This window comes from Pristiophorus japonicus, chromosome 14 (genome assembly GCF_044704955.1).
Source record: "Pristiophorus japonicus isolate sPriJap1 chromosome 14, sPriJap1.hap1, whole genome shotgun sequence".
In the NCBI taxonomy this organism is placed as follows: Eukaryota; Metazoa; Chordata; class Chondrichthyes; family Pristiophoridae; genus Pristiophorus; species Pristiophorus japonicus.
This window is the reverse complement of record NC_091990.1, coordinates 145,613,468-145,634,227: the sequence shown is the minus strand read 5'-3', so window position 1 is coordinate 145,634,227 and position 20,760 is coordinate 145,613,468. Positions and strand designations below refer to the sequence as shown.

Genomic DNA, 20,760 nt, shown 5'->3' with positions numbered 1-20,760 from the left:
CTCACTCTTCTGAACTCCAGTGAATACAAGCCCAGTTGATCCAGTCTTTCTTGATAGGTCAGTCCTGCCATCCCGGGAATCAGTCTGGTGAATCTTCACTGCACTCCCTCAATAGCAAGAATGTCCTTCCTCAAGTTAGGAGACCAAAACTGTACACAATACTCCAGGTGTGGCCTCACCAAGGCGCTGTACAACTGTAGCAACATCTCCCTGCCCCTGTACTCAAATCCCTTCGCTATGAAGGCCAACATGCCATTTGCTTTCTTAACCGCCTGCTGTACCTGCATGCCAACCTTCAATGACTGATGTACCATGACACCCAGGTCTCGTTGCACCTTCCCTTTTCCTAATCTGTCACCATTCAGATAATAGTCTGTCTCTCTGTTTTTAACCACCAAAGTGGATAACCTCACATTTATCCACATTATACTTCATCTGCCATGCATTTGCCCACTCACCTAACCTATCCAAGTCACTCTGCAGCCTCATAGCATCCTCCTCGCAGCTCACACTGCCACCCAACTTAGTGTCATCCGCAAATTTGGAGATACTACATTTAATCCCCTCGTCTAAATTATTAATGTACAATGTAAACAGCTGGGGCCCCAGCACAGAACCTTGCGGTACCCCACTAGTCACTGCCTGCCATTCTGAAAAGTACCCATTTACTCCTACTCTTTGCTTCCTGTCTGACAATCAGTTCTCAATCCACATCAGCACACTACCCCAATCCCATGTGCTTTAACTTTGCACATTAATCTCTTGTGTGGGACCTTGTCAAAAGCCTTCTGAAAATCCAAATATACCACATCAACTGGTTCTCCTTTGTCCACTTTATTGGAAACATCCTCAAAAAATTCCAGAAGATTTGTCAAGCATGATTTCCCCTTCACAAATCCATGTTGACTTGGACCTATCATGTCACCATTTTCCAAATGCGCTGCTATGACATCCTTAATAATTGATTCCATCATTTTACCCACTACTGAGGTCAGGCTGACCGGTCTATAATTCCCTGCTTTCTCTCTCCCTCCTTTTTTAAAAAGTGGGGTTACATTGGCTACCCTCCACTAGATAGGAACTGATCCAGAGTCAATGGAATGTTGGAAAATGACTGTCAATGCATCCGCTATTTCCAAGGCCACCTCCTTAAGTACTCTGGGATGCAGTCCATCAGGCCCTGGGGATTTATCGGCCTTCAATCCCATCAATTTCCCCAACACAATTTCCCGACTAATAAAGATTTCCCTCAGTTCCTCCTCCTTACTAGACCCTCTGACCACTTTTATATCCGGAAGGTTGTTTGTGTCCTCCTTAGTGAATACTGAACCAAAGTACTTGTTCAATTGGTCTGCCATTTCTTTGTTCCCAGTTATGACTTCCCCTGATTCTGACTGCAGGGGACCTACGTTTGTCTTTACTAACCTTTTTCTCTTTACATACCTATAGAAACTTTTGCAATCCGCCTTAATGTTCCCTGCAAGCTTCTTCTCGTACTCCATTTTCCCTGCCCTAATCAAACCCTTTGTCCTCCTCTGCTGAGTTCTAAATTTCTCCCAGTCCCCAGGTTCGCTGCTATTTCTGGCCAATTTGTATGCCACTTCCTTGGCTTTAATACTATCCCTGATTTCCCTCGATAGCCACGGTTGAGCCACCTTCCCTTTTTTATTTTTACGCCAGACAGGAATGTACAATTGTTGTAATTCATCCATGCGGTCTCTAAATGTCTGCCATTGCCCATCCACAGTCAACCCCTTAAGTATCATTCGCCAATCTATCCTAGCCAATTCATGCCTCATACTTTCAAAGTTACCCTTCTTTAAGTTCTGGACCATGGTCTCTGAATTAACTGTTTCATTCTCCATCCTAATGCAGAATTCCACCATATTATGGTCACTCTTCTCCAAGGGGCCTCGCACAATGAGATTGCTAATTAATCCTCTCTCATTACACAACACCCAGTCTAGGATGGCCTCCCCCCTAGTTGGTTCCTCGACATATTGGTCTAGAAAACTATCTCTTATGCACTCCAGGAAATCCTCCTCCACCGTATTGCTTCCAGTTTGGTTAGCCCAATCTATGTGCATATTAAAGTCACCCATTATAACTGCTGCACCTTTATTGCATGCACCCCTAATTTCCTGTTTGATGCCCTCCCCAACATCACTACTACTATTTGGAGGTCTGTACACAACTCCCACTAACGTTTTTTGCCCTTTGGTGTTCTGCAGCTCTACCCATATAGATTCCACATCATCCAAGCTAATGTCTTTCCTAACTATTGCATTAATCTCCTCTTTAACCAGCAATGCTACCCCACCTCCTTTTCCTTTTATTCCATCCTTCCTGAATGTTGAATACCCCTGGATGTTGAGTTCCCAGCCCTGATCATCCTGGAGCCACGTCTCAGTAATCCCAATCACATCATATTTGTTAACATCTATTTGCACAGTTAATTCATCCACTTTATTGCGGATACTCCTTGCATTAAGACACAAAGCCTTCAGGCTTGTTTTTTTAACACCCTTTGTCCTTTTAGAATTTTGCTGTACAGTGGCCCTTTTTGTTCTTTGCCTTGGGTTTCTCTGCCCTCCACTTTTCCTCATCTCCTTTCTGTCTTTTGCTTTTGCCTCCTTTTTGTCTCCCTCTGTCTCCCTGCATTGGTTCCCATCCCCCTGCCATATTAGTTTAACTCCTCCCCAACAGCACTAGCAAACACTCCCCCTAGGACATTGGTTCCGGTCCTGCCCAGGTGCAGACCGTCCGGTTTGTACTGGTCCCACCTCCCCCAGAACCGGTTCCAATGCCCCAGGAATTTGAATCCCTCCCTGCTGCACCACTGCGCTATCCTGCGATTCCTACTCTGACTAGCACGTGGCACTGGTAGCAATCCCAAGATTGCTACTTTTGAGGTCCTACTTTTTAAATTTAGCTCCTAGCTCCTTAAATTCTTTTCATAGGACCTCATCCCTTTTTTTTACCTGTGTCGTTGGTACCAATGTGCACCACGACAACTGGCTGTTCTCCCTCCCATTTCAGAATGTCCTGCACCCGCTCCGAGACATCCTTGACCCTTGCACCAGGGAGGGAACATGCCATCCTGGAGTCTCGGTTGCGGCCGCAGAAACGCCTATCTATTCCCCTCACCATTGAATCCCCTATCACTATCGCGCTCCCACTCTTTTTCCTGCCCTCCTGTGCAGCAGAGCCAGCCACGGTGCCATGAACTTGGCTGCTGCTGCCTTCCCCTGATGAGTCATCCCCCCCAATATATATTATAAACTAAAATAAAAACAGAAATTGCTGGAAAAGGCAGCATCTGTAGAGAGAGAAACAGAATTAACGTTCATTCTATATCTCCCTCCACAGATACTGTCTGACCTGCTGAGTATTTCCAGCATTTTCTGTTTTTATTTCAGATTTTCAGCATCCGCAGTATTTTTCTTTTACATATTATAAACTTCCTGGCTCTTTGTAATGTACCATTTAAAAAAAATTTCAGTATCCATAACACAGGGTTAACATCTGCTCACAGTGCATTCATAAACTAACAAGAAATAGGGCCATACAACAGTACTACCTTCCCAACCAGATGGCCAATCTGTTTCCTGCAACTGAAAGGAGTTTCAGCACTGCTTCATTGGCTGCTAGGTGAAGCACTCTCAATAGTGAAGTGTTTCACCTCAGGAACTGAATTTCTGGAATCGAAGCTCCTCTAGTGACTAGTTACAAAATGCCACTGGCAGAAACTTACAAGCAGTTTTGTAAAGATGAGGCCTAAAAGAGTTGAGTTAGCAAACGTGAAAGTTCATACTAAAGGCAATTTTGATTCTATGTTACACAGAAGTACTAAAAATAAATGAGGGTCGATTCATAAAAATTAGGACATCAGAGAAAGCGGTCTTAAGTGAAACCCTCCATAATTAATACTCCCAACAGCAAGTGTTGGAACAGTAGTAGTTTTCAGTGAGTTATGATCATGCAAATTAATGGAGGTACAAAGCTTTGAGTACTACTGCATTGTATGTTACTCACAAAAAAATTAAAATAAATTGGCGTTGAAATTATGCTGTGGGAATATTTTAAACTTAACCCTATGAAACTGCTTCATGTTATTTTAACCGGCAATACTAACCTGTTTTAAATAAACTCCCATATGCTGCCATTAAAACAGCAAAGGAATTTAATGTGAATGCATTAAAGGTAATTTGAAGGCCTGTTTTTAAATATGCAATAATCACAAAACATTCTCTTTCTCTTGCATTATTTTAGAATGCAACAAATGTTAGTTTTGAATACAAAAAGAATAGCAGCTACAATCAGCGGCCACTATTTTACAATTCAGAAAAATTACTGCCAGATCTCCATTCGAATTACACCCATGTGAAGAACACAGACTGATCCAAAGAAAAAAAATAGATGCATGTACAGAACAAGTTAGCACCCAATTCCAAACCTACATTATGTAACAATTTACCTTGTGGTCCTGGAGAGGGTACTTTAGGCCCACTTATTTCAAACGCAGACCGGTAATGACCATCATCTTCCTCATTTACCAGATAATGGTCACTCTTCTCACCACTTCGACTACTGTAGTCCTGAGTATCTGCATTGTCTGTTTTTGACTTCTTAATACGTTTAACTTGAACAGTTATCTTTTTCAAAAAAAGGTGAAGAGTTGCAGGATTTAAAAACTTTACTCAACAATAAACACGAAGCATATAAAAGTAATTTTTGTTGCAATAACAAATGCAGTTTATTAGAATCATCGGGCCCAAGTTTTCACAAGAAAAAAAACGGGCGCTCCTCCGAGCTGGGCGCCCGTTTTTCGCACCTAAAACGGCGCCTAAAAAAATCCTCGGTATTCTGCACCTACTTACAGGTCCTCTGGCCCTCGGCGCAGCCAGAACGAGCTGTGGGGGGGGGAGCGGAGCCAGGTCCCTGCGCTGAAAACAGTGCCGAGACCTCTGCACATGCGCGCTAGTCGGCACGCAAGTGCAGTAGCTCCAGGCGCCGAACTGTGTGGGAGGGGCCCGAAGCACGCAGCCCCTAGCCCTGGCTGAATGGCCTCACTGGGGCTGCGTGAAGAAGGCTCCTCCCACGGCCAGCTCCTGCTCCCCCCCCCCGCCGACCAGACCCGACCCGACTCCCCCCCCCCCCCCACCGGAGACCCGCTCTCTCTCCCCCCCCCCCCCCCCCCCCCCGGGGACCCGCTCTCTTCCACCCCCCCCCCCCCCCCCCGGAGACCCACTCCCCCCCGACACCCGCGCGCCCCCCCCCCCGCTCCTGTTCCCTCTCCCCCTCTCCCCCTCCCTGGCTGAAGCACTTTCACACAGGTAGGAAGATGGTTTATTTAATCTTTTCTTGGCTTATAAATGTTTATTCAGGTTGGATTTATTTGTATATTTGTAGAAGTATAAATAAGGATTTATTGTCGAATTTAATGAGTTCCCTTCCCCCCCCCACCTCGTTCTGGACGCCTAATTTGTAACCTGCGCCTGATTTTTTTAATGTGTAGAACAGGTTTTTTCAGTTCTACAAAAATCTTCACTGGCTCCATTCTACTTTAGTTTGGAGTACATTTTCACTGTGGAAACTTTCAAATCAGGAGTTAGTGGCCGGACACGCCCCCTTTTGAAGAAAAAATTCTGTTCTAAACTAGAACGGTTCTACCTGACTAGAACTGCAGAAAAAAAAATGTGGAGAATTGCGATTTCTAAAATAGTCCGTTCTCCACCAGTTGCTCCTAAAAATCAGGCGCGAATCATGTGGAAACTTGGGCCCAATATATATATCATGCATATGACTGCACCTCTGGTCTATAAGTGTTACTTTCTGGGGAAAATGTATGTAAACACTTCACAGCCATGGTTTGATGTTTTGCTCTTCAGCTGTAATTTCTAATGTCCAAAATAAAGTTTTAAACAAAATCAAAAATTCAAAATATTACTTATTCCACAATAACATGACAATGTACTCAATGAAATATCCTGTGTGTCTTTTAACACCTTCATTACTTCAAGGTTTCAGCCTACCTCAATAGCCTGGACTGCAACAGGATATTTGTACCTTACAACTGTTGAATAGAGCTTGAACCACATATGTGCACTCTGAACATACACAGTTTGCAATTTCGCAGCTTGCAATCTGTGCATCAACTTGAGTTAATGCACAATGGTGTGCCCCTTCATCTTGAGGATTTGTTTAAATATAACTTATTGCAAGTAAGTTACAAAAAAATTGGGGTCTCTTAATGGCTGTGAATGTATCCAGATTTTAGCAGAGCCAAAACCCAGCAAGGTTCCATGCTTGATTCCCCACCATTGTGTTGAGTTACTTCATCTCACCAGGGCAGCAAAGAGCCTCAGTGCCCTCATTTGGGGAAAGTTTTGGGGAGGGACCTATCACCAGAGTCTTGTTCCAAGCTTAACTCAATATTTCAAGTTTAGTTAGTCGTCTGCAAAGTTTGAGGGAGGAATCAGCTGCTTTTGAACAAACAGAGATAGTGGGATTTATTCACATATGTATGACAGTTATTTTCAAATGTCCTCGACAGTTCTTCAAACCCAGGAAGTCTCGGTAATTGTTTTCAGGGATATTTAAAGAGCTGTAAATGTTCAAATCTGAGAGTCAGTTTGAAACTTCATAGAGAAATAGTTAATTCCTGCTGCTGATTAGAAATACAAGAAAAGAAACACTGCATTTAAAAAAAAAATAGCTCCATTTAAATTGCAATCTTAAGTTTTCTTTTCAAGCATATAGATAGGATTTTAAAAAAGACTTTCATTTATATAGTGCCTTTCATGATTTCAGGATGTCCCAAAGTACTTTACAGTCAATCAAATACTTTTAAAATGCAGTCAACAGATCTACTATTGGTAAAAGAATCCTAAAAAAGCTAGTTGGCCAATGGACTGTATATTGGATCGATTGATCTACACATCATAACAAAATACCCCATAGCTATGGAAAATATGACCAAGTGACATCAACAGATCTTCTCTGTTTATCCTACTAAACTAACCACATTAACTGAAAAAACAGCATTATGGCAAAAACAATTCCCCTTCTACTGAACTATCACTTACCCATTCGGCCTCATCATCATCATCATCTTCACAATCTCCAAAACAGGATCCAGGCACTCCATCCTGGACACCTTTCTTTAAAACCCGAATACCCTGTAGATCTACTCGATGACCTTTAACCTCAAATGCACCTTCAAATGCTCCCAGAAGGTCTTTTTCTGAGGGCCAAGTATTTTCAAAAACTTCTGCTGGAGCAGAAGGATTTTCATCAGTCTCCAAATTTTTGGAAAGTTCCCTTTCATCAGTGCTGTTGCTTTCTGCCACAATTACAGCTATAAACAAACAGTAAGCAAACATTAACAATACAAAGGAGCAGAAACAAGTGAGTTAATGGCTGCTTGGCAAGGCTAAAAAGCAACTTCATACCTTGAAGAACTCAAGAACTAAGCTGGGGTGCCGCAGGAATCAGTGCTGGGATTCCAACTATTTACAATCTATATTAACGACGTGGAAGAAGGGACTGAGTGTAACGTAGCCAAGTTTGCTGAAGATACAAAGGTGGGAGGAAAAGCAATGTGTGAGGAGGACATAAAAAAGCTGCAAACGGACATAGACAGGCTTAGTGAGTGGGCAAAAATTTGGCAGATGGAGTATAATGTTGGAAAGTGTGAGGTCATGCACTTTGGCAGAAAAAAAATCAAAGAGCAAGTTATTATTTAAATGGAGAAAGATTGCAAAGTGCTGCAGTGCAGCGGGACCTGGAGGTACTTGTGCATGAAACACAGAAGGATAGTATGCAGGTACAGCAAGTGATCAGGAAGGCCAATGGAATCTTGGCTTTTATTGCAAAGAGGATGGAGTATAAAAGCAGGGAAGTCTTGTTACAGTTGTACAGGGTATTGGTGAGGCCACACTTGGAATACTACGTGTAGTTTTGGTTTCCATATTTACGAAGGGGTGTGCTTGCTTTGGAGGCAGTTCAGAGAAGGTTCACTAGGTTGATTCTGGGGATGAGGGGGTTGACTTATGAGGAAAGGTTGAGTAGGTTGGCCTCTACTCATTGGAATTCAGAAGAATGAGAGGTGATCTTATCAAAACGTATAAGATTATGAGGGGCTTGACAAGGTGTATGCAGAGAGGATGTTTCTACTGGTGGGGGAGAATAGAGCTAGGGCATGATCTTAGAATAAGGGGTCACCCATTTAGAACTGAGATGAGGAGAAATTTCTTCTCTGAGGGTTGTGAATCTGTGGAATTCGCTGCCTCAGTGAGCTGTGGAAACTGGGACATTAAATAAATTTAAGACAGAAATAGACAGTTTCTTAAACGATAAAGGGTTACGGGATTATGGGGAGTGGGCAGGGATGTGGAGCCGAGTCCATGATCAGATCAGCCATGATCTTATTGAATGGCGGAGCAGGCTCGAAGGGCCGTATGGCCTACTCCTGCTCCTATTTCTTATGTTATGTTCTAACTACAAAGCGCAGATCTTGCATTGTACAGAACTGTGAGAAGACAGAGCGTATTTTGCTGTTGTATTGATATACTGAGCTGAAATACATTATATGAGCTGGACATCAGACTGTTAGTTCCATCATGTTCTGACATACATGAAACTGAGTTAGTGCCTTGTTTGGTCACATATGGACTACCATAATATTGTCAATCCAAATGTGCGCTTGGCTTGTACCAATAGTGGCATTGCTGCAGCAAGAGCCCAATTGACCTCGATTCCAAATGATTGACATGTTATGTGGACTGGTCCATAGTCCACTTTACTGGTATGCTCACTTGTCCTAGAGATGTGTTCTTCAATTTGGTAGGAATGCAACCATTACAACCTTCAACTGTGGGAAAGGCAGCGGAGAAGTAGGATCTTGTACGATGTTGTTTTCTTGCGTCTATCAGAAATAGTGTGCTGAACTCACTTCTGGACTGTGCAAAATGGCATCCCCAGAAATAGAGGGCTCTCCATGGGATCCAAGTCAGACTTTTGTGATTGTTTGTGAAGTCTAATCTCTGGAAAGAATCAATCACCTATCCAGTAGAACCCAACTAGCCAGTTGTCTAAATAGGAGCACAGATAAAAATGTTACTTCTGCAAGGTCATCTTGCCTAAGTGTTAGCACTCTTATCGCCGAGTCAGATGGTGGTGTGTTCAAGCCCCAGCCCAAGGACTTGAACACATAATCTAGGACTATGCATTGGTATAATGCTGAGGGAGTGCTGCAAATGTTAAACTGAGGCATTGTCTGCCTGTTCAGGTGGCACTATTTTAAGAGCAGGGGTGTTCTCCTGATGTTCTGGCCAATATTTATCCCTCAATCAGCATCTCGAAAAACAGATTACTTCATTGTTGTCCATGGGATCTTGCTATGTTCAAATTGGGTGTTTGCCTATAAAAGCAGGCAAAGGCAGTCCATACAGCTGGACAACAGAGAGGCATTGGAGGAGGATGGTGTGGTCAATTGTGTCACAAGCTGCAGACAAGTAGAGAAAGATGAGGATAGTGCACCACAGTCACATCGGATGTAATTTGTGACTTTGATGAGGGCAGTTTCAATGCCATGGCTGGAGTTGGGGGAAACCCGATTCGAGGGGTTCAAGAATGGGAGTTGCTGGAAAGATGGGCACGGATTTGGAGAGGAAATGGAGATTGGAGATGGAACGCTAGTTTGCAAAGACAGAGGGGTCAAGGTGGAGTTTTTTAGGATGGGGGGGGGGGTTGACAGCAAATTGTAAAGGGGGGGGGGGGGGGGAAGAGGAAACCATTTACAATATCAGTTAGAATGGGGGCCAGGAAGGGAAATTGGGTGGTCAGCAGTATATTAGGTGAGAGAGCAGGAGGTGGGTATCATGGACAAGATGAGCTGATGACGGCAATAGGCAGAGAAACTAGAAAAATATGCGATTTCAGGGCTGGAGCATGGATGAACCTTGGGGTAAGTTTGTTTTTAGCAGGCTAGAGGAAGGGAGAGATGCAGCAGCAGCAGCTGCTCTCAATCTTAGTAACAAAGAAGTCCATGAGCTCCTCGCACATTGTTGGTAGTGAGGGTGGAGTGGCCAGGAAAAGGGGTTTAAGAGGACGGTTGCTAGTAAAGAAAAGAAGCTGGGGGAGGGTGGGGCGGTATCTTTGCATTCTAGGATGATCCTGGAGTAGTGAGCAGTTTTGGCAGAGACCCGATAATGCTTAATGTGGTCCAGCCAGATCTGGCGATGAATGGCTCAACCAGTTGTCCGCCATAAACGGGTTCAAAATCTGCGTCCCTTGAACTTGAGAGCGAAGATGGGGGCTGCATTGGCAGAACGATCAGGGTAGGAGAGAATGTGGGTTTTACTTATTCTGCTCAAATGGAAATTTACATTGTACTTCTATGCTATTCCCAGCGAGTTCCTGTTCAGTTAAGGCTAGCTGCAAGACTCCAGGGAGTCCAGTCATATTAAGAGATTTTAACTTGGAGGAGACGAATTGGATGCAATTTCATTTAGAAACTTATTTTAGGTCTGCCTAAACCTCAAAGAACTGCATTGGGGTGTTCCAACTTACAAAGCATATTATAGCCTTGAGTTCAATGAAAATTAAAAAGAGGACACAGTTGAAAATGGGAGCAACAAGCATCTTCAGTATCATCCTTCTTGCTGGTGCATGCCAATTCTGTTGCCAAGATTAGTGCATTTATGTTCATGGAACCTGTACCTGTACCTTAATCTACAATAAAATCTACGTTGCATTTGACTCTTGCCAAGTCTAACTGAAGGAGACTTGGTAGAGCCAACAGGTGTGAAGTCAAAATCAGTTTATTGGCATAAACTGTCATTTCTATATCTTTCACTGCAATGTTTTCTCCTAATCTGTAAAATGTTATTGTAATTTTATTGTTGTAATTATTTCCACTCCTGATCTGGATAACATTGTAAAATGGTTGTTTTCAGCCAAATTATGCCAGTCTGCATTACAATTTTAATTAATACATAAATATGTCTTTTGGGATCAGTAAGCCTACACAAGTATGCAAAAGACTTCAATTTAAATATGAATAATTTTATCATATCCACCACAAGACTGGATGTACGAATAAAGGGACTCACTTTTAACATCAGATGGCAAAGAATCCCCTGTTGAGACTTTGGATGGTTGAGAAGGTTCTCCTATGATTCTTTCCTCTGAGGACTCAATTATCCTCTCTGGATCAGCAAAATACTTCCGATGCTCCTGAGTTAATACATCCTTCTGAATGCTGTAACAATGGTCTTCTAGGAATAAAAACAAGGAATGACATACATATTTTGTATTATACTGGATTTTCAAAACTTGTATAATATACAGGTATATAGGAGTCCCTCTACGAACTCTTGCCACTCCTCCGCCCCTACCTTGCAGCTCCTGATTTACCTGCCCGCTCTGCAATCAGCGACCTGCATTTGGGCGACGTCAAATCCAGTCCTCTTCACAGCCGTCGCCCTCCTACAGTAGCACACGCTGCTCCCTGCAGTGGCATACCGTCGCACGCTGTTCCCGCCAATGACCCCGGCCTGCCAATGGTCTTGCAGGCTGGGACTGTGCCAATTTCCAGGCCAGGCCGCCGCACGTTGCTCCCTCTAATGGCCCAGGAGAGGCGTAGTTCGGGGCCCAGGGGAAACACTGGCCAGCCCACACTGCAATGTGTGTGCACGCTAGGTTCGTGCAGCAGAGCTGGTCTCCAGTCGTCTTGGTTAATCCTTACCACTGGACCAAGACCTAGCTCTATCAAGCCCGTGTGGTGGCTGGTGTGCAACGGCCACCACACATTAAAAAAATCCAAGCACAGGCATCTTCCACCCTTCAATATGTAGTTCGGGACCTGCAATATTAGGTCTTTCATTGAAACACCTGTGAACTCATCCCTTTTTGGCGTGGAAGCAAGTCATCATCATTTCGAGGGACTGCCTATGATGATGTTAAAGGAGTAAAGAACAGTAAACAGCTCACCACAATTTATTTTAAAAACAAATAAACCACAATTTTACTCAAAGCGAAAAACTTCATTTTCATTTTGCCAGCCATATTTAAATGCGAGTTGTAATTGTCATTTCAGTATTTGCATTGTGTGTGAAAATCTAAACAACATTACTGGTCACATGCATGGAAGATTCCTGTGTTTTCATTATTTGTAGTGAAATTATAAATGCACTAGTTGTTACATGGTGAATGAATTTACTCGCCATCATAAGCGGTCCCCCATATCGAGGATGACTTGCTTCCACACCAAAAAGGGATGAGTTCACAGGTGTTTCAATGAAGGACCTAATATTCCAGGTCTCAAACTCCATGTTTGAGACCTGGGGGGGGGGGGGGGGGGGAGAAAGAGGGGGGAGGAGGCGCCCGTTCTTTCCCCGGGGGGGGGGGGGGGAGGGTGGTAGGAGGTGCCTGTTCTTCCCGCGGGGGGGGGGGGGGGGGAAGGAGGTGCCTGTTCTTCCTGGGGGGGGGGGAGGAGGAGGCGCCCATTCTTCCCGTGGGGGGGTGGGGGGAGGGGAGGAGGCGCCCGTTCTTCCCACGGGGAGGGGAGAGGAGGCGCCCATTCTTTCCCGCGGGGGGGAGAGGAGGCGCCCGTTCTTCCCGCTGGGGTGGGGGGGGGGAAGGAGACAGTGAGAAGGCTGCAATGAGATGTGCTGATGGCAATGTGCTTTTATTGAAAAAATTTTCAAAAATTAAACAGCTACAAAGAACTACAAAAATGGCCGAGTGCCAATGTTTTTTTCACACTGAGCATGCACGAATGCTCCAACGCGCATGCGCAGCGTTGCCGGCAGGAAAAAAAACTAATTTAAATAGTACCCGCCCCCTCCCACTTACAAAATCGGCGCGAGTGTAGGCTCCGCCCCCCTGGGCGCCACGCCAGGCAGACAAGGAGCTGCCGAACGCTCCAGAATCGCGAGTTTTTTTTTAGGCGCCATTTTAGGCACGAAAAACGCGCGCCCAGCTCGTAGGGGCGCCCGTTTTTTATCGTGTGGAAACTTGGGCCTTTTGTTTCCAGGCTTAGGGCCTCGGCAACAGAAGGCACGGCTACCAATGGTTGAGCAATTATAATCAGGATGCTCAAGGGGGCAGAATTAGAGAAGCGCAGATATTTCGGGAGGTTGTGGGGCTGGAGGAGATTACAGAGATAGGGAGGGGTGAAGGGGAGGTCATGGAGGGATTTGAAAACAAGGATGAGAATTTTGAAATCGAGGCGTTGCTTAACAGGGAGCCAATGTAGGTCAGCGAATACAGGGGTGATGGGTGAGCGGGGTGGTGCGAATTAGGACACGGTCTGCCGAGTTTTGGATCACCTCGGGTTTACGTAGGGTAGAATGTGGGAGGCCAGACAGGAGTACGTTGAAATAGTCAAGTCTAGAGGTAACATAGGCATGGATGAGCAGCTTTAGCAGCGGATGAGCTGAGTCAAGGGTAGAGACGGATGATGTTACGGAGGTGGAAATAGGCAGTCTCAGTTAAGCTGTGAATACGTGATCGAAAGCTCATTTCAGTGTCAAATATGTCACCAAGGTTGCGAACAGTGTGGTTCAGCTTCAGACAGAAGTTGGAGAGAGGGATGGAGTCAGTGGCTAGCGAACAGAGTTTGTGCTGGGGACCGAAAACGTTGGCTTCGCTCTTCACAATATTCAATTGGAAAACATTTCTGCTCATCCAGAATTGTATGTTCAGATATAATATCAAATTCAATAGTTACATTTTTAAATTCTAGTGCTCCCCATCACTGATCAGAATGCATCACTGTAGTTTGAACTTAATGGTCAATTTAGCTCTTTCACTGCTAAGTGCACCATGTCACACTATTTTGCCTCCAACTTTTGAGAGTTGTGCAAAGTCGGAATGGGCTATAATAGAATTTTACAGTTAAAGAAAAGTGCAGTGGAAAATGAAAATATATATTAATTTATGCCTTCCTCAAAAAAAACTCTAAAGAAAAAACACTTTTTTAAATGGAGTACTGTAAACTCACTTTTTGTCCAATTGCTTCAGACATATATAGAATTTCACACAAAAAGGACATTTTCCCAGAATGGTGCAATATTTTTGCATCAGCATCTGTGATGAACTCCTTGTACTAATCTGGGCCAGGGCTATCTGGATTGGAAACAGCAGAGGGCTTCGCTGCAGGCACATCCTCTGTTTTTACTACAAATAGCCCCGTTAGGCTAACAAGTTAAATGCAATTATGTTGTAAAATCTTACGGGCTGGAAATTCATTAGCTTTCCAGCCATTTTACTGCCCGTTTACCGCTGGAAAATAAGTTAGCACTGAAATATTGCCAAAATCAGAAATTACCACCCAAATACCACCGGCGGTAAATTCATCAGTGATTTACCACCGGTGGTAAAAAAAAACGTCCAGCTATTATGACATCAGTGTGCAACGTCGAAATACCGCCGATAAATACCACCGGTAGTAAATTCATTAAAGACCACCATTTTTCCCACCAGACTAAAGTAATACTGTGAAAACTGCAGTCTTACCTGCTCAGGCCCAGTGGTAACGACGCCATTTTGAAAAACGGAGCCGAAGTTCATTGCATGAAAGGATTTTGACAGAAGGCTGATTTTTACACAGTGAGCTTAATGAGAGCTTTATGTTGGGTCAGATTTAGATTTTAAGGTTATTTGAGGCTATTTTACACTATGAGCACATTGGAGTAAATTTAAGGACATTTGAGGATACTTGAGGACAATTAAAAGAATGGGTCCTATAATATCTGCCAATAATGCTGGCTACTTATGCTATGCAGAATAGAGCTGGAAGAAGGTTTATTGCAGAGCATTATGAGCCTAATCAAAGAGGTCGCAGACTTATGAGGAGGAGGCCCTACCCTCAACGACTTTTCAGGGAGAAAGCACTCATACCTGCACCTGTCTGAGGTACAGTGTGTTAAGAAGGCTGTGCTTTCGAAAAGAGGTGGTCACCGAGATATGCCAGCTCATAAAGGCAGACCTGCAGCCCACCAGCACCAACAGGACTGCACTGCCCATCGAGGTGGAGGTGACTGCGGCATTCCCTTCTGTGCCTCCAGCTCCTTTCAGGCATCAATTGGGGACATATGCTGCATCTCTCTGCACGTCGTTGCAGTTGCCAGGTAACTGATGCACTGTACACAGGCAGGATGGACTTTATAAACTTCCCAATGAGGCACAGAATGAGAGGGTTGTTGTGGGTTTTGTAATCAAGGAGTGCATGAATATATTATTTACTCTCGCAGACGCACTAGGTCATTCCACCTTTTCCTGCACTACTGGGCCCCCCGCTGTATGTGATCGACTGAGGACACCCCCTCAGATATTGCGTTCCAGATTATCTTGCAGATAGCTGGGTGGGGGGGGCGGAAGGAGTTTGCACGCCCACCGCTGGACAATTGTCCCAATCTAGCCTCCACTTCTGCAACCAGTGCCTCTTGGGCATCCAGGCTGAATTTACGTGTCCTCTGTCTCGCCAACTCTGGTTGCTGCATTTTTATCCTTTTTGTTAGATTATTTTATCCTATTATCCGCTTTTATGTGCTTTTATCTCTCTCAATCTGCTATTATATGTATCCTATCTCCTTTTGCAAGCTCGCTGTAGCACTCTGATTTTATCCCTCTCTCTTTTCTGTGCATGTGCGGACGATCCCTGACCAGAAATCACTGGGTGGGGGGGGGCGCAGGGGGAAAAAAAAAAAGAGATGGAAAAAAAATCATGCATGCACAGGTCTGTTCGGTTTTGGCGCCAAAAAACCAAGTCTTGCACGACTGAAAATACCACTACCACCGGTCAACTTTTGACCAAACTAGCGGCCTTCAGCCATAGTGGTATTTTGGCAGTGAAAAAAAAATGTGACGTGCAATTACCACCGGAATAACGACGAAAAAACGGTGGTAGCAATATGAGACGAAATTCCAGCCCTTAGTACCAACATTGTGTGTTTCAAATGAATGAGGAAGGAGCATGTGTTTCTATTTGGACCAGAAAACAGTAGTTTCCTCCACTGGTTAATAACCCATTTCCATATAAATCATTCCCTTTGCCACCTCCAAACAGCAGATTTTGCATTCACCTACTCATCTACTCCCTCAAATCCCAGTTAAAAAAAAAATCATCATCATCATCATCATAGGCAGTCCCTCGGAATCTAGGAAGACATGTTTCCACTCTAAAAATATGAGTCCTTAGGTGGCTGAACAGTCCCATACGAGAACCACAGTCCCCGTCACATGTGGGACAGATAATCGTTGAGGGTAAGGGTGGGAGAGACAGGTTTGCCGCATGCTCATTCCGCTGCCTGCGCTTGATTTCTGCGTGCTCTCAGTGATGAGCCTCGAGGTGCTCATCGCCCTCCCGGACACACTTCCTCCACTTAGGGCGGTCTTTGGCCTGGGAATTGCAGGTGTCGGTGGGGATGTTGCACTTTATCAGCAAGGCTTTGAGGGTGTCCTCGTTACGTTTCCTCTGCCCACCTTTGGCTCGCTTGCCGTGAAGGAGTTCCGAGTAGAACGCTTGCTTTGGGAGCCTTGTGTCTGGCATGCGAACGATGTGGCCTGCCCAGCCGAGTTGATCAAGTGTGGTCAGTGCTTCAATGCTGGGGATGTTGGCCAAAATATAACTGAAACACAGGTTCAAAATGGCGAACCTACATAAACACACACAATCCCCTGTGGTGTTGCACACAGGGAGTCAAGGCCAAGTGCAGTCTTCAGGTGAAGCAAGGTTAGAGGATACGAGATCATTTGACCAAGGCATGCAGACATAACTCATTCTCCATTTTAAAGTCATTTGTTCTTAGTTTTAAATAACACTCTGGTTTCATATTATAATTTATAGTAAACGGAGCTTGATGGGGTGGGGCTTGTCGCCTGTCGGTTAAAAAAGTGCAGTACGGGCAGGGCGGGACAGACTGTCAAAAATTGTGCAGTACTAATAGTCCCTTTCCCTATATGTGTTCAAGATGCTAGCCATCCACTGTACTAGTAATTGCCTTAGTCTTGCAGAGTAGCTTTTCAACAGCAAAGATTTTAATGTAAGAAGTAGAAGTTTTGGACATTTGATATTTTAAGTTACAATTTTGACTGAGTAGTTAATAATTCGGAGGCAAAACTCAATGTGTAGGATTTCCAAATACAACTACAACTCCTAGGAATTAGGGACAACTAAGCTAGAGAAGAGTCAATTAACCTGAAAAGTTTGCAAGAAATTTGTATTAGAAAAGCTCAACCAACTGGTTTGATTGTTAAATTCTTCAATTAATTTGTTCAAAAACTATTGCGATATTGGAACTGATTTTTACAGTAGCAGTAAAATGACAGGCAATTGTAAAAGACTGAACAAACTTATCTGGGTAATTGTCCAAAGTGTCTGGTGTGATCTATATTAAATACCCTTTAGAAATGACGTGGCTGCATATTGGAAATTCTAAGCATAAATGTGGACACAATGGGCCCAAATTTGGCCCACTCATTTTATCGGCGCACTTCCTAGGGGAAAACAGCGGTGAAAAGATCTCCCTGGATTCTGGCTGCTCTGTGGCTTCTCCCATGGCTTGGTGCGGCATGGTTTATCCATTAGGGGCGGAGTTAGGGCCCTGCGTGAAAAACAGTGCCGGCAGCTCAACGCATGCGCACTGGAGGTTTCGCGCATGCGCAGTAGCTCCTGTCCCCATCCGGAGGTCCCTCAGAGAAGTCGCCCAGTAGTCCCTCGGAGAAGTCGTCCAGCAGTCCCTCGGAGAAGTCGTCCAGCAGTCCCTCGGAGAAGTCGTCCAGCAGTCCCTCGGAGTCAGAGAGAGAGTCGGAGAAGAATCGGAGTCAGCCCGCTGACTTCCCGGGCCGAGTTAGGAAGGTAGGACTTAATTTTTATTTTTTTATTTATTACTGATGGTTTTTATGCTTCTTGAATGTTGTTGTGAAGGTGTGAAGGTCCTCTCCGCTTTCTCCCCCCCACCATCTCTGGCTACCTGCGCTGATTTCTTAACTCTCCGCAGGGTTTTCTGTGCGGGCACAAGTGGCCACATAAGTTAGCCTAAGTTAGTTTGGAGCAACTATTAGCTGTCCAAACTGGCTTAAATGGACAAAATGGGCGTAAGGTGGTTGGAAAAAAAAATAAAGTAAAAAAAATCCTAACTAACTTACTTACACTGATGCAAATTAAATGTGCAGAATGGGAATTTTTAAGATACTCCAGAAAAAAAAAGTGTAGCTCCAAAAAAAAAAAACGGGGCAACTCCTTGGCAAATTTGGGCCCAATAAATGGGTCTATTGTTCAGAGAGTACACACTGCACACTACACACTACATCACCTGTCAGATCACAGGAAGCATGAGTGTATGTTTATGGGAGCTGAATTGTGTGTTGGGCATACAAATATTGAGCCCAGTTTGCAGCCAGTAGATTAATCAACTTGTGTGTGCAATGGCAGTTGCTATTACCTTAACTTTTGATATTCTCTATTGGATTTAGGACTTACGGCGGATATAGCCTGTATGATAGTGCAGCACAGAAATTAGCCTTGATATCACAAATGATTTACTTGACTAATGATATCATTCAATGATGAATTCACAATTACACCTGCAGAATTTCTTACAAGTATTTATTTTTCATTGGAGTTTCTGGTTTTAAAAATCTCATGTTGACGTCATTCATTTAAATTATTTTTAGGTTGTTCAAGGTTGCGAAATATTGATTGATATACGATCACCTCAGTTAGAATGAGAAGTCATGCCAAGAAACATGTGGGGAGCATTCCAACATGAAAAGCAAGAACTTTGTCCTTCTCAGGAATTAGCGCCAATTTCAACTTCTTCTCCCTTGGCAGGAATAAAACAGCCCACCTCTTGCTTGGGCTCCCTTTGGATTCTGAGAGTTTGACGCACAGATTCTAAAGCAGCACCAAGTTGAGATAAATATATCACTCGAGGTACAAAAGTCTTAAATATAAGTTAATTATTCATCATGACGGGTACTAAATTACATTACAAGAAAATACACTTTATTGTTCAGTAATTGCTCCATCACTGTCATTCAGCTGCCAAGGCCCTCAGCCTCTCTTTTCTCCTTGAAGATGCTCCTTAAAACCTGCCCCAATATCTCCTTATTGTGGTTTGGTGTAAAATATTCTTTGATAACATTCCTGTGAAGTACCTTGAGACATGTTACTATGTTAAAGGCTCTATATAAATAAGTTGTTATTGTTGTAGTAATAAATGTGTTGCAGGATAAAATAGTTGTGACCTAGATCCTATGTAAGTGAGATTCCAAGTCCTTCAGCAAGCACTGACTGGAACATAAAATGTTTCCCATTAAAAAAAAAGACTTACCCCAAACATTTCATTTTTTGTCAAGAACAGCAATAATTTACTGAAAATAACACTAGGGATTATTTATTAAAGATTACTGAAACATTTCAAATCATCTTTCTATTTTTTCAGTTGTCGTTTCACTTCATACTGCACAAAATGAAGAAACTGAAACCAGACAGAGTGGTTAAGACATTCCATAAGAAATGTAGACATGGTAAACATCCAAAAGCACATATCTGAATAAAGAATTTAAACCATTATCTGAACCCATCTAATGCCTTGTAATTCCCATCAGGTAACTTATTTTGCATTCATCCAAGATGACAATTTAGGCTTCAGCAGATTTTCAAGCTATCCCTGGATCCAGCAGAAAACACAATTAAAGTACAGCCTTACAGTACCTCTCAGTAATAATGCTCAATTGTGTGAAATTCTAAACAATCATTTGGCTCACCATTACTTTATACAGTTCCAACTCATTTAACTTAATATGGTTATCTGCCGGCGATTGATTCATGCTGACTTATTTGTGTGTCATTGGGTCTGAAGAGTTTACTTTACCAATCAAATTCTTTGTTGTGATATGACTTGTATAATATATTTAACCACTACGACTGGCTGTGTTGTTGACTGCTTGTCTTCTGACTTGGTTTCAATCAACTCAGGGGATTCTTAAGGCTCTATTGTCTTTCCCATTCTATTCCTTCTCACATTAAAGACCTACTCCAATCGTAACTCATTCCATTCTACATTCACTCACTTCCTTCAGGCCTTACATCCTCAATGCACACAGCCTCCAATACCCTCTCAGTTCAGTGGATAACATGCATCATGAAATAGTGGTTACATAGGCCCCAAGTTTCCACACGCGACAAAACAGGCGCCCCTCTGAGCTGGGCGCCCGTTTTTCACGCCGAAAACGGCGCCTGAAAAAAAAAACGCGCTTTGCAGCTCGATGTCAGCTTGGCGCGGCGCCTACCACTCACGCCGATTTTGTAAGTAGGAGGGGGCGGGTACCATTTAAATGAGTTTTTTTAGTGCCGGCAACCCTGCTCGTGCGCGTTGGAGCGTTCACGCATGCGCAGTGTGAAGGAAACATTGGCACTCGGCCATTTTTGTAGTTCTTTGTAGCCGTTCAATTTTTTTAATTTTTTAATAAAACCACATTGCCCTTCCATGATCAGCACTGAGGCTTCTTGCAGCAGTGAAGGCTGCAGGAAGCCTCAGAAGTCGAGGCAGCCGTTTCCCGACAGGCCCGACCGACGGCAGAGGGGCCTCCCCCCCCGCCGTCGGGAATGGCTGCCTCAACTTCTGAGGCTTCCTGCAGCCTTCTCACTGCCTCCCCCCTGCTGCCATCGGTCGGGCCCTCACTGCCTCCTCCCCCCCTCTTGCCGTCGGGAATGGCTGCCTCCTCCCTGCCTCCCCCCCGCTA

General features: G+C 44.0%; 1 protein-coding gene across 3 annotated transcripts in view; it reads right to left on the bottom strand.

The window, feature by feature from the left end:
* ttc17 (tetratricopeptide repeat domain 17) overlaps positions 1–20,760 on the bottom strand; it is a 178,764-nt gene that overhangs the window by 42,326 nt on the left and 115,678 nt on the right. For all 3 annotated transcript variants that reach the window (XM_070899666.1, XM_070899667.1, XM_070899668.1), the window contains 3 exons: positions 11,118–11,282; positions 7,089–7,360; positions 4,478–4,655 (listed from right to left, as the gene is read on the bottom strand). In XM_070899666.1, the coding sequence (XP_070755767.1) occupies positions 4,478–4,655; positions 7,089–7,360; positions 11,118–11,282 (615 nt within the window). The remainder of the gene's footprint in view (positions 1–4,477; positions 4,656–7,088; positions 7,361–11,117; positions 11,283–20,760) is intronic.